Source organism: Ptychodera flava, chromosome 21, assembly GCF_041260155.1.
Source record: "Ptychodera flava strain L36383 chromosome 21, AS_Pfla_20210202, whole genome shotgun sequence".
Taxonomy (NCBI): Eukaryota; Metazoa; Hemichordata; class Enteropneusta; family Ptychoderidae; genus Ptychodera; species Ptychodera flava.
This window is the reverse complement of record NC_091948.1, coordinates 35,646,068-35,659,804: the sequence shown is the minus strand read 5'-3', so window position 1 is coordinate 35,659,804 and position 13,737 is coordinate 35,646,068. Positions and strand designations below refer to the sequence as shown.

General features: G+C 37.0%; 1 protein-coding gene across 2 annotated transcripts in view; it reads left to right on the top strand.

The window, feature by feature from the left end:
- Window positions 1-13,176, top strand: part of LOC139122123 (KH homology domain-containing protein 4-like) — a 78,274-nt gene extending 65,098 nt beyond the window's left edge. For both annotated transcript variants that reach the window (XM_070687520.1, XM_070687521.1), the window contains 4 exons: window positions 1,166-1,480; window positions 2,151-2,323; window positions 8,146-8,246; window positions 10,766-13,176. In XM_070687520.1, coding sequence (XP_070543621.1) covers window positions 1,166-1,480; window positions 2,151-2,323; window positions 8,146-8,246; window positions 10,766-11,328 — 1,152 coding nt within the window. In that variant the 3' untranslated portion in view covers window positions 11,329-13,176. The remainder of the gene's footprint in view (window positions 1-1,165; window positions 1,481-2,150; window positions 2,324-8,145; window positions 8,247-10,765) is intronic.
- Window positions 13,177-13,737: the final 561 nt, after the last annotated feature.

The window sequence follows — 13,737 nt, the reverse complement described above, 5'->3', positions numbered from 1 at the left end:
GTCATGCTTGCTATATAAAAAATTTCCAACTGAGTAGACCCCTAGGTCAGCAGGAAATGCGATTTTAAGGTTTTCGGAAAATCCAATATGGCCGCCCGGTCACATGACCAATCAAAATTTTAAGGATAATATGCATGAGTACCCATAAGTAGCTATTAGCACTGCAAGTTTGAGAAGTTTCTGTCATGCGGTTTCTTAGATCAAGAGTGACAAAAAAGGGACAGTAGAAGAAGAAGATGAGGAAGAAGAAGAAGAATATTGAACTCCAGTAAAACCAATAGGGGCCCACGCCGGTAGGCTTGGGCCCCTAATTAGTCAAAATGCTGGAACTGCTGGCTAGATTGAGTTAATATTTGATTCACAGGTACCTTTTACAGTCTCTTACAAATTTAATCATTGTATTAGAGTAATGCACCATTTTCTACTTTTAACAATATTTTGTCAGTGTTGATCAAAAAATTTTCTTAAGATCTGCTTGTTTTGACAGCTTTGAAATTTGGTACTGATGTTACTTCGGATGACCTGGTGTGAATTTGCTGTAATTGCAATAAAATCTGTAGTGTAGTATTTCTTAGGCAATATTTTTGTCAAAAAATCACATTTTTCAAAACTACTCATCTGATAGCTTTGAAATTTAGTACCCTGGTTCCTGGGGATGACCTAATTAAGGTGTCTGTAAATTGTTGTGAAATCTGGCATGTGATACTTTTAAGGCAATATTTTTGTTCAAAAAACCATTTTTTTTTCAAAACTACTCATCTGATAGCTTTGAAATTTGGTACACTGATTCCTAGGGATGACCTGGTTGAGATGGATGTAAATTGTGGTGAAATCTGCCATGAGATATTTTAAGGCTGTTTTTGTGATCTTTAGTCACAAAATATTCTTCATGACTACTCATCCAACAGCTTTTAATATTGTTGTACTGTTCCAAGGGATTACCTCGTTGTGATGAAATCTTTAATGTGTGTTTCAAATGTCCGGGACCAGAAAATTCCAGATCTTAAAATTTTCACCATTTTCACACATTACTAAGCTTGTGTTGTAAACTATGTTGAAGTGACAGCGTCATTGACATGATTTTTATGATATCTTTGTTTGCTATTCAAGGTTTGGGGTGATAAAAAGTAATTTCTGGATGTGTTATTGTGTATTTATCAAATAGACTTCATTACCTACTAGTGTGGTACAACAACATAGCATTGGATCTGTTCAGACTGGTGCGGCAGTGCAAGCAATCCATCAGCCACAAATACGACATAATCAGGTGCAAGCCCAGATACAGATACAGCATCAGCTACAACCACAGGTACAGCTGCAACCTCAACCTCAACCCCAGATACAGATTCCTGTATCAGTTGGAATCAGAATGCCTCCTACAAAAGAAAGTTTCAATCCACAGTCACAGCAACAGAAACGAAGATTCACAGAAGATCCGACACAGGATGACAAAGCTGAAGATGAACTGCTTGGATACCAGGTTGTATTGGATGGCCTCTGCATGTGCCTCCATCATCTTTTGATACTCTGTATATATTGCAATTTATGTCACAAAGTAGACCACCTCACCCAAAGAATATCCTAAATGTTTTTATTCACAAATGGAATATTGAATGGTGTGTTGAAATTAGATAATGCATGTTCTCAACAGTTTCACAGTAACGAATGTGTAGAAGGACAGCAAATAATTGTAAATGATGTAGACTGTTTGAATGCCATGAATAATCATGAAAATTCATTCATGCAGTTTTTGTAAAGTGATGAATGTTACGCCAAAAGAAGAATTTTTGGAAGATCCTTGGATGTATTGATGCAGTACATTGATTTGTTACAGTTCAAATAACGAAGATAAAACGATTGACAAGTTTACACTTCGATTTCAGGAAGAACATCATACTGTTCCTTTACACTTTCTATCAGAAAAGGTCTTTCGTCAGCAACAGTGGATCAAACTGACAAATTTATCTTGCAGAGTTTGATAGCAGCTGACAGTTGTCATGATGGAGGACCAGACAACATTTTTTCAGCTATCACAAATCACATGTGTTCTTCCTCCACAGGGTCATCAAGCTTTGATATATTTTTGTTTACTTTGAAAGTGACAACACTATCATTGCTGGTTGACACGACTTTCTTTCCCATCTGTGTAGCATGGTCCTCCTCACTTGACTAATCTAGGTGCAGTGCCGGGGGTTACTTCTCAAGCCAGTCACATCATGCAGGTTCAGCCACCTTTACCCAGGGCAACTGGACAACATATGGTGCAAACAGCATTGCAGCTTCCACAGGGGGTTCCTCAAGTAAGCCTAGATGGAAGGGATAGGTAAGATATCAGTAAAAATACTGGCTGTAATCTTGCCTTCATCGCACCAGTGAATTAATTGTCTGTATTCTACTCTTCCTCCCCTACAGCTTGTTACAGCAACTAACTCAAGAACATTGCACATTTATTTAAGCAATAATGTACCCCCTCCCGGCCCATAATGGATGCAGGCAAACTTTGCAAGACATAATGTACGAGGCGTAGCCGAGTACATTATGGAGTGCAAAGTTTGCTTGAGTACATCATGGGCCTGGAGGGGGTACATTATTGCTATTATTTTATAGTTTTGGCAACGCCAGTGAATTTGTAGATGTAGAAAACGAATGAAAAAGGAAATTTAAACTGAGTTTGAAGCCAACGAGGGTCGTCCGGCATGATCGCCGGGACTCTGTATACTGTATATATTTAGATGCACTCCACACTGCACTGCACTGAACACGCACGTTCAACACAAAAAATGTGCAGCACTTTCACGCTTCAATTTGGAATTAAAAACTGATGTATTTTCAAAGGAAATGAAAAGGAATTGCATCCCTACCATCTATATCGAACTTGAAACATCACCTTTCAATATCATGCCATTCAAAAAGCGGACACGGTGAAGGAAAACGGAATGTTCCTGCATCGACATCAGAATGATTAGCGAGCTGCATGGTATCAGCTGATCAATACGATCATTATCATGTCACTGGTAGTACAGCATTCAATTGCAAACAATGTCAACAGAGTTCAACAATGTTATTCAAATGTTTAAATTTCATTAATAATTGTGTCTATAAATTAAATTTTTGATGGCCTCTTGAAAAGAGCTATTTTATTTTAGCGAACGAGAAAACTCAACATAAACATGTGCTTGAAGGTACAATTGACAAACATAATGGAGGGTCTCTGTCACAACGTTGTAAGCAAGGCAAGTGAAAACACAGATAACGAGAAAAAACGATGAATGATAGTTGTTTCCAATTACAGTCAGTGGATCAGAACTAGATGGCCGAGATGTTAGATCGACGAATAGTCCACAGTCGTCATGATTGTTGGCAGTAGCTGACCTTGGACCGAGACTTTGAATGGCTCCATAGTAATTTCCTTAGACACTTCTGGTCAAGGTTGATGACAGCTGCCGTTGTTGGCCCGTTTATGGCTGGTTTGAGTAGCCTTTCATGCTTGCATTGTTTACATGGCCACTGACATACATAATATGCCATGTGTCAAACCCAGTATTGTCTAGGAGTTTGCAAGTGTACTGAGCTCTGTTTCACCTATATGGCAACGAAGCAAACCATTGTTGTAAACGACGTGGTAGTAGTACTGCATACCGCAGCGTATCGGATGGGGACTGCATCCTGAGCGCAAGCCAGACAGCAGACGACGAGTGCATGCGGGAGGACTCAAAAAAATTGATAAATCGTACAGCAAGACATTATTATCATATTTTGCACCTTTATCAACATTTATTGTTTTGTGTATTACATGGTTTATCCCATACTTTCCCTCCTCTTAAATGTGTAGTCCTTTTATCGTGTTCAAAAAAAACTTACATTGTTATGCTCACTGTGGGCCGCAATGCTGAATAATGGAATACATCATCATTAAATGTGGGGATATGACGTCACAAAATTCACTGGTATTGACAAAGCTATAATATAATTGTCAATAAAAGTCACTGCATGGCTTATAAGACTGAGAGTTGATCTGATAACCATCTTGGTATTCTTTTGGTTTAGTTTTTGTGAAAAACCAAAGATTTTAAGTTGTAACACCTCTCAGTCTTCCTCATTTGACTTCCCTTGTCAGATACATACGCTACATGATGGCAAACATCACTCAGTGTTCTCACCAGGCCGCGATTCTGCGACAATCTCGTGTATATTTCTGTTTTGTCGCGGATTTCTTTGGCGTGCGTGCCAATAGTGGCGTGCCTTTGAAATTATTAACTTTCATGGTGCCAGCCGTATGGCCGGCCAGCTGTATCATTCAGCCAGTACTTTTCACTATGGACGTAAATGACTGACGCGAGTAATTACACTTCCTGGTTTAAAACGAGGCAATCTTATGCCCGTCAGAGGGCGTACTTAAACCACAGTCACTTGTGATTCGATTACGTGATGGCCGTTGTGTGGTATGCATTACGTATACCACACAGCGGTCATTGTGTATTGAACCACAAGAGACTGTGGTAGTCGACGCACTGGACGTGTTCGTGTTGCATGCATCCCGGTATGTCCATGGAATTTGCGGAAGCTGGAGGCGTCATTGGTACGATCAATATTTTCATAGGCTACGACAACAATAATCCGAACTACGAAAACACAAGAATGTAAAGCTTGTATATCCCTAAAGAATTACATGAACATTTTTCGAAAACAACGAACTCGAAGCTGGTAGCATTATACTGTGGGTTCTGCATGGCAACCAGGGTATGGACAGGCGCGACGTTATAGTGTTCGTGTTGTTGAGATTCAGTCGATTTTTGTTCTCGAAAAATAACGCAACTTTCTCTGAGATTATTTTTAGGTCTTTGTTATGTTTGAAATCATGTATAAACTTCGCGGGAGGTACGTGTTGTGTGATGTTATCAGGCATTTGCTCCGTTCCTCGCCCGCGCGACCTAGTACCTACGACTGGAAATGATTGACAACTTGCCCACTGCCGATTGATGATATTATTCCAAAAGTAGTTCAGAGGTTTAAACGTGGAATAGTTGGAGAAAAGTTCTCTTATTATGCAAAAACTTCTCAATTCTTGGCTTGCGCATGTGATAAGTATATTATTCTAGGCGAACTCATACCGGTACGTGGGAACATGGACGTCTTTGTTTCCATGCTTCAATCAATTGACAAAATTTGTAGCCTTGGTTGGCGACTGAAATTTCACGTCAAATTGTGATGATTGTTTATGAACATCATAGGGATATGTTTCCTAATCTAAACAGATGCCATAACACCTGGCCTGTTCCTTCTGCTGACTGTGAAAGGGGATTTAGTGCGCAAAAAAACGTAACTAATGACAGAAATCAACTTGGTGCTGAACGGCTGGACACTCTAGCAACTATTATGGTAGAGGGCCTCAAAATGATTTTCACACTGGAAAGAACAAAAGTCCCATAGACTTTTCATAAAAAGGCACTGATATTCAATATCAGTTGATATGTTTACCGAGTGTTTACAAAAAAGTTGTTAAGCTGAATGAGTTGTTGAGTCCTTTATGTTTTCCATGCATAGAATAAGGTTCATATTTGCAGTTTGACTTTTTTAACATATTTATATATTGTCTCACAAAAATCATCCGTTGACCCGCATTTTTTCAGTCAGCGGCACAAAATGTCCCACAAATTTTTTTTTCTGGTGAGAACACTGATCACTTCTAATTTCATTGTTGATTTTCAAGCGTATGTTACATTTGTGTAAAATACTACGTAAGGTCAACATAGAATTTTAATGTCCTTTTGATCAGCAACAAACAGGCATTCTCTGTATCAGTTTGTCCTGCTATTTACATGTATTTTCGTGCATATTAATCCACTAGCATGTCCATGTCCGTTGTGCATGTCATTGTGCTATTCAAAATCTTGATACTCTGATAAAGAACGTCATTGATGCCTATGAATGATCACCCGAGAGATGATCATACTCTGGACATTAGCCTCTGTTTTACAAGTTGACTTTAATTCACTGAACTCTAAAATACAGTGGTTTATGTTGACCCATTGGCATTAGACGAACTAGACATATTGTGTAAATTGAGGTGTTGCCAACAGTGTCAGGTGCAATTATCAGCTAGGCCATAATGTGAGTCGATCATAAAGAAATCAACTCCTCAAAAGTAGAGACATTGTTAAGCAGGAGGTCAGACGTAGTCAACAAAAATGACCAAATCCACATACACCACGTCTGCTATCCTAGGCTACGTACCAGCAATCAGAGTTGTAATTTTTTAGCTCATATTTGGTTTTATAAATAAATACCAAAAAGAGCTTATATGATGGCGTCTGTATGTCTGTTTATTTGTGGGTATGTATGTGCGGATGTATGTCCGTCACACAGAAAAGCTCCCATACTGCCAAAGCTACTGTCTCAGTATTTGGTGTACAGGTAGATGTAGGGGTTGAGATGTGAATTTGTTCAAATGAACACGTCAGTGTCAAAAATGTGCAAATGAGGTAAGAAAAAGTGAAATCCTGCAAATGTGCAGGAGTGGTGGCAGTGAACTGAACCACATCTGAATAACAGGATTTTGACCTTTAACGTATTTGTATGCAGGGTACCTATTATGTTTGGGAGTGGTAGCAGTAACTGAAACAGCTAATTGGTCATTTCCTGTCATTGTTTATGAACTGTGACATATTAACAGATCTGCTGAAACCATGGATGTCTATTTTTGTACATCCATGGTTGCAGGATTCTCTGCTATACATGTTGCTAACGTTGACCTTCAGTACCTAAAGTTTCAGACCTTATTTACTTTTGTCTCTCTTAATTTTCTGGTTTAAATATTTCTTGTTGTTTTTCTGGTTGTACTGTGCAGAAATTGTCATAACATCAACGTATAATTTTCCTGCACTGAACAGATAGAAATAATACTTATTTTTGATCTTTGGTATGTACCAATTCTGATCAAATTTGAGCGACACCGTATAATTGCGGTATTTTTTACATCTTTCCATCACAATAAAGTTTGGTGTGCTGAGAAAATACTTGCCTATTTATTAAAGATGCATGTGTGTATGATTGTCAGTTCAAAAATTTGTAAATGCGAAAAGCAGTATAATTTGACAAGACAAGACAATGTTTCAACTTTTGCAGAGTTGATTTCTTTGAAATTGACTGATTATACCACCTGGATGATAATTATGCCTGACAGTACATTTAGACAATATGTCTAGTTTGTCAAATGCCAATGGGTCAATGCAAATAACTGTAATGTGTAAATGGGTCATATGTTTATCTTGTGAATGGTTTTATCTAGTTGGAAATTTCAGGAAATTTTACTGTTGTATTTGATTATACCTCTGCATGGAGACTAGTGTAACCAACAAAGTTTAATGGGACAAAGTTAATATCTTCTCCAATTATCCCAATGAAATGATTAAACTATGACATATCTTTCACTTTACCATAAATTATGTCATTGAAGCAATGTATGTAGAAGTAGAGATCTGACGACAGATTATTTAGCATATTTCAGTGAACTGAACACATGAATAGTTGTTCACATGAAACAAAAATAACAAAAAGTAATTTGAAATGACAGTGACCTTTTCCTTTAAAGACTTTAAAGACTCTGCAGTGCTGTCTATCAAACTTGTTTCTTTCTGTTGAATGTCGTTGGATAGGCAATACAACTTCATCAAATACTGCCCATAAAATGGGGGGTGTGTTCTTTTGATCCTTGTAACTTTTTTAAAAATGATATTTGCCAAAGGTCTCTAATCTTATTGCAGCCAAATTCTGTTGTACATTTTTGTACAGTTGTTAATAATTGTGACTCTTGAGATGTCCAATTCATAAACATGAACCGTGAGGCCATAGTTAAGAAACTATACTCTCTTCAACATGTTTTTCACCAAAGCCATTTATTTCAAGACAGTTGAAGTTAAATACACCAGTTCTAACCACATACATCTGCATCTTCATAATTCGAATAGTCACCTCTAAATTCTCTAATTTTGCCAGTTTGTAACATTGTAAGATAGTGTTTTGTTTGTTGTAGGAAATGCCATGTTCTTGTTCTAATGTGCACACATGCATTCGTTTCTCACAGCTGGGGTCAGAAGATGTTCTTGGTTATTTTTATCCCTGTTCTGCATATGTTTTCATTTGCAGTAAATTGATGCCACCACCGCCAATACCCATCAACATGTCTCACACTGTGCCTGATAAAGACAAGCATCTTATGCCCCCACCATGTTTACCTATGCCAGGAGGTTTGTATTTGGTATTTCTCCACATTTCCAATTCTTTTCATCAGTTGCTACTCCAGTTTGATGCCATTATTAACTGAGTAGACTTACTTTATCATAGAGAATGTTTTAGGAGACATAGCCCTGTGATGCTGAACAGACCTCAGATCCTGTTTTCTCCCATTTCTAAGTATAGGTCTACTGACATTGTCTATTTTTCCAATATCGTAAGTCATTAATATAGTAAACTGCATTTTCTTATTTCAAATATAGATGTAGAATAATGTGAAAGAATGAATAATGATGCAATGTCCTTTCATTCTGGGACTTTTTTGTTTCACATTTGATTCTTTTAACAATAACAGACATTAACAAACACCATGTTTCCCGTTTGTCATGAAGGTGTGTATTTGGAATGCATTCACTTTGCCATTGATGAGACTGTACTGGCACACTGACAGTGCAAATACATCTACATTGTCACTCATTCCTCAGTAATCACATTTTGTGTTTCTACAAATGCAGTTGTAAGAAGTAATCAGATGAAAACTGCTAGAAGTCAAGAGTTAGAATCTTAGCATTATTTTTGTGAAGAAGAAATACCGGTACTTCTGTCAAACCAGTGCTTCATCTGGCCTCCCAGCATTTGTTTTGAATAGGACCCCCTGGTTCAGGCCAAGCTAGTCTGTGTGCCCATCAGTACACTCAAAGCCATTACTCACACATCCCTGAATAGATTTCTTTGAAGCTTTATAGCACAAAAATGATACTCCATGGCTTCTATATATGGCTTCAATGAAATATGACGGCTAGGTGATCATTTTGTTAGAACTTTTGTCTGCTAATTCATGTGAATTTGTTCATGTCAATTCAGCATAAATCTAGATTTCCACACAATTTTTGTCAGAATGTACAAAAACTTAAATGGGCAAGAATTGAATAACTATTCTCACAAACTCACAAAAGGTTGAACATTAATTATTTAATACAAGTATATGTACATTGACAGGCAGCCAATCCTACAAAGATGTAATGCAGTGAATTTGGTTTGTGTGCCTTTGCGTGTTCCTATTTATATCTGTTCAAATTTTCACCAGTTTTCAAACATCTTTTGAATTTCAATCAAAACGTCTTCTCTTTGCAAAGTGACTATAGCATTTTGGTTCGTAGAGTCCATGGGCTTGAAATTAGATTCAGTGAGTGATAAGAATTTGTTCCAGTTGTCTTTCAACTCATTTAGTGAATTCTTCATAGTAATGAGTTACACCACAAACTTCATGTAGTAAATATGTAGAATTTTTCTGAAACTACTTGTCTGATTCCTATCAAAGTTGCTTTGGATGTTCCTATAACTTTATTCATAGGGGCCTAGATGTTAGGGGCTCTTGACTTTGCTGTAATAGGGATAAATCAGTCAAAAAACCTCAGAAACTGCTTTCAGATTTGGTTTGTAAATGGCCTGGGATAACATTCAGACTTGATCACAATCATTGTAGAAGTTGGGTATTGGTATTTTTAGGATTTTGTATTCCTTTCAGTTCAAAAAGTATGTTTAATGTAAACCATTTGTCCGGCGTCTTTCCAATTTGGTTCCATGCATAGGTTTCGAATGGTGACCTCATTTAGAAAGAATCAGGATAATGTTTGTTGCAACTGTTTTTCTCTGAAAGATCTCTGAAGAGCCGTATCACCATCGGGTCACAGGTGTAAATGATACCACTAGCAGTGCAGAAGTGGTTCATGAGAAGTCAAACTTTAATGTACTCCTATCAATTGAAAATCATCAGACCTGATAAAATGTGATACAGTTTTGTGTCTGTGAGAAAACGTTATAAAGCTTTCAGTTTGCACTTCAGTAACCTTCAAATAATATTTGACAAATGAGTAGCACTAAATGTCAAGTTACAAAACAAGGTTCGGCCACAAGGAAGTCTTGATATGATAGTGATGATACAAAAAATATGCATTAAACTATAGCATCATCATGTCATTTCCTTGAAATGTTACAAACACTGAAATAAAATCAGGACATGGTCATGCAGTAATATGTAAAAACAATGCATTTATATCTATTCTCCAGGCCAAGAAAATGACGATAACTTTTACCTCAGATTTTCTTATTATTCTAATCAAAACTTTTTCTCTTTTTTTTTTGTTCCTATCTCTATCTCTCCCTTGCCCAATGCCATGGTGATGTTATGGACTGATGGTATTCATGGTAACACTTGGACTATGGAATCCCATGTGAATGATCAAACATGTTTGTCTAAATTTTGATCACATTTATCTTTTCTGTACATTATTATGACAAAACTTCAATTTCACTTAATGTTGTTTTCTTCTTTATAATCAAACTTTGTAACTTTTTGTCCCTTTTCATGTATTCCACATTTCTAATTTTGTGCTGTGGTTCCTCTTGCCTGAATGGTGCCCTGGGGGTTGCTTCGTCCCTCAAACACGGCTGGGCCCAACATTTGGCTGCCCCACTTTGTTCTTTGTGCATTTTTGTCTTTTTATCATTTTGCTGCATGGAATGTAAATAGGAAGAACAAGGTCACCATCCCCGGACGAACAACAAAGGCAAAAAAGGATGAAAACTTCGTTAGTTGCATATGAAGGAGACTCTGATGAGGATGATGAACTCTCAGGTGGCAGACAAATTCAGAGGAATGCTGCTAAGTATGAACATCACCATTATCAGCACAAACCACTTATTTACACAAGTGGTGGACAAAGTTCTCCAAATTCTCAGTATTTCCCTCCAAGCCCAACTGGTTCTCAGTATGTCAATCCTTCCCCTGTTCAAATACCAACGCAAATGTATACTTCATCACAACCTCAGCCAATTCCAGTCAGTCAACATTACACCACTACTGTGTACAGCCAACCACAGGTACCACTCAGTCAATATGTTCAGCCAAATTACAGTACTTCACAGAATGCTTATTCCAGTGCACCTCCTCAGTACCAACAACAGCTTCAAGTACAACAACAACAGTCACCGGTTCAAGCCCAGCCATCACCGGCTGCACCGGTCCATCATCAGCCCCCAATTCAACAACAACCACAACAACCCTCAATGCCTTTCTGGATGGCACCAAATTAGGCTGCAATGAACATACACTAAATAATCCTCATGTTTGTCTGGCATATCAACAAGATATGCAAGACAAACTTTAAGTTATGGTTGCTCATTCTGTCATCAAAATACGCTGACAACTTTGGAAATTTGCTCAGATGGTAAATTTTGCCAGAAGAGTGTTTGTAAAGTGGATGTGGTTAGACGTTTTAAATATGCTCTGTATGGTAGTCTGTAGTAAGGATAAGTTTTGAAAAAAGAGAGCCACTGAACTCTAAAATGTGTATCTTTGAATCTTTTATAATTTGAAACTACTAATTTATGTACATGCATAATTCATGCTATACTTTTGGAAATACAAGGATGTTTTAAGTACCAATATTTGCTGTCATGACAACATGCAATATTTTGGTCTTTCTGTGAATTTAATGTTTGTTTACCAGGTGAATTTTTCTTTGGAATCTCAATATGCTTCATTGCTTTGTTTACTGGTAAACCATTTACTCTAGTCCTGCACTTTGTCATACCTGCAAGTGAACCCTTTCAGTCCTGAGTTTCTTGTTGCTGACCAGAACTATCCCTATATAGGGGTTTAGGCCTGAAAGGGTTAATGGACTTAGCAGAGTGAAGTTTTAAAAGAAAACAATGATTAAGTTTTGGACCCTTGCCAAAAGGAGAAACCTTTTGCAGGAACTCTTGATTATGAAATATTTGTCAGCATTAGAGTCCAATTTCATACTTTCATTTGTAATCATGTTAGATCAGAGTTGTTTGTAAAAGCAGGTGGAGCAGAGCTAGTTGTAACTCTACAGAAATGAAGATTCTTTCATGTCACTTAAAACAAGATTTCTTGATGCAGAAAAAGAGTTTATTTTATGAAACCACATCACATTTCTGTCAATCAAAGTCCTTTGTCACTTTGTGGTGCAGATAATTAGATTTTGATAAATTTACATGTGGTTTAGGAAAGTGTCAAACAAACTGTAATTTTAATCAATTGTCTGCATTGTGATATTTGACATTCTGAGGAAATTGTGCAAATGTCTAGTTTTGAAGTTGATGGTGATATTGGTTTTCCACTTTTCTGTGATATCAGGTAAGTATTGCACAACACTGGTTCATGGACAGTAAATTCTGTTATTTCTATGACTTGAACAATTTCATGATCGATACGATACGCCTTTCACTTGTATGTAATGCCAATTCAAATTAGGAATTTCAGCTAAAGGGTAAAGAATCAAGCCAATCCCTAAATATGAACCTATTTATGTTGGGAATCAAGGAAGCTGTTTCAGGCTTATATTTTGTGGATAGATTTGACAGTGAATGTCTCATTCCAGTACTGAAAGACTGATACAATGGTAATTAGTAAGTTTCTGTTTGTTGTTAATGATTAATGAACACAACTTGGAAGTCTTTCCAAAGTGAGGTTGGCAACTATCATGTTATTAGATAGTGAGCTGGTTGCTCTTCCACTGATAGTGGAATGTACCGGTATTGTCAATTGGTTCAGCGGGGTTGCTCATATATTGTTCTCCTGGCCAAGGTAACTTTGAAATAAGAACTCTGTCAAAGACATGTTATTCACTTCTAAGTTATTATTTTATGAAGACTATAAATTAGTTATTTTAAAACTGAATTGTGACCTGTCTTTTTAGTTACTTTGCCTAAATTATTGTACCGGAAATTATATCGTCATACATTGGAATGTAACATGAAATTGTGTTGACAATATTCTGCGTAGAGTTGTTAGCTTGTTTTGATCCCTGTACTTTGAAGAATTTATTTTCTCAAAAGTGCATGTTTATTTTAGTGTTGCAACACTAATATCTCAATTCATTGATGTTAGTAAAGTAATATTTTTATATCACGAAATTGCCAGAGTTTGTCATATTCTTATCACTGACCACAATGAAACTTATTGATTGCTGTCAGTCGTTGGCTTGTGTTTTACCATGGCACCATGTTTCTGATGTTTGAATAACATTTTACAGTTTGCCTGTCTGTTTACTTTTAGCTCCATATAAAGCTCTAGAAGCTTAGTGTCAAACTGATGTCTGCATGTTTGTGTGTTTTTGTCTATCTGTTGTTTCAATATCTCAAGAACAACATTGGATTGAAATAAAATCTTGTACATAGAATGCATTTTGATTACACAAAAGTGTTATTCATGATTGTGAAGTTATCAGGAGTGAATGTATTTGCAACAGTGATATTGTACAGGAGGAGACTATTTCTGTTGTACCTGAAGGCAACTTATGGAGCTGTATAAGTTCTATAACTTCGAGTTTTGATCTGATGTCAGAGATGTACATGACAAATTAGACACAATTTACAGTTGATAGTTAATTGTCATCATGGATTATAGACCTACCTTGTTATAGAGACTTATTGTCCACTTTATGGATACTGGTTGCATACTTTGACATCTGATGG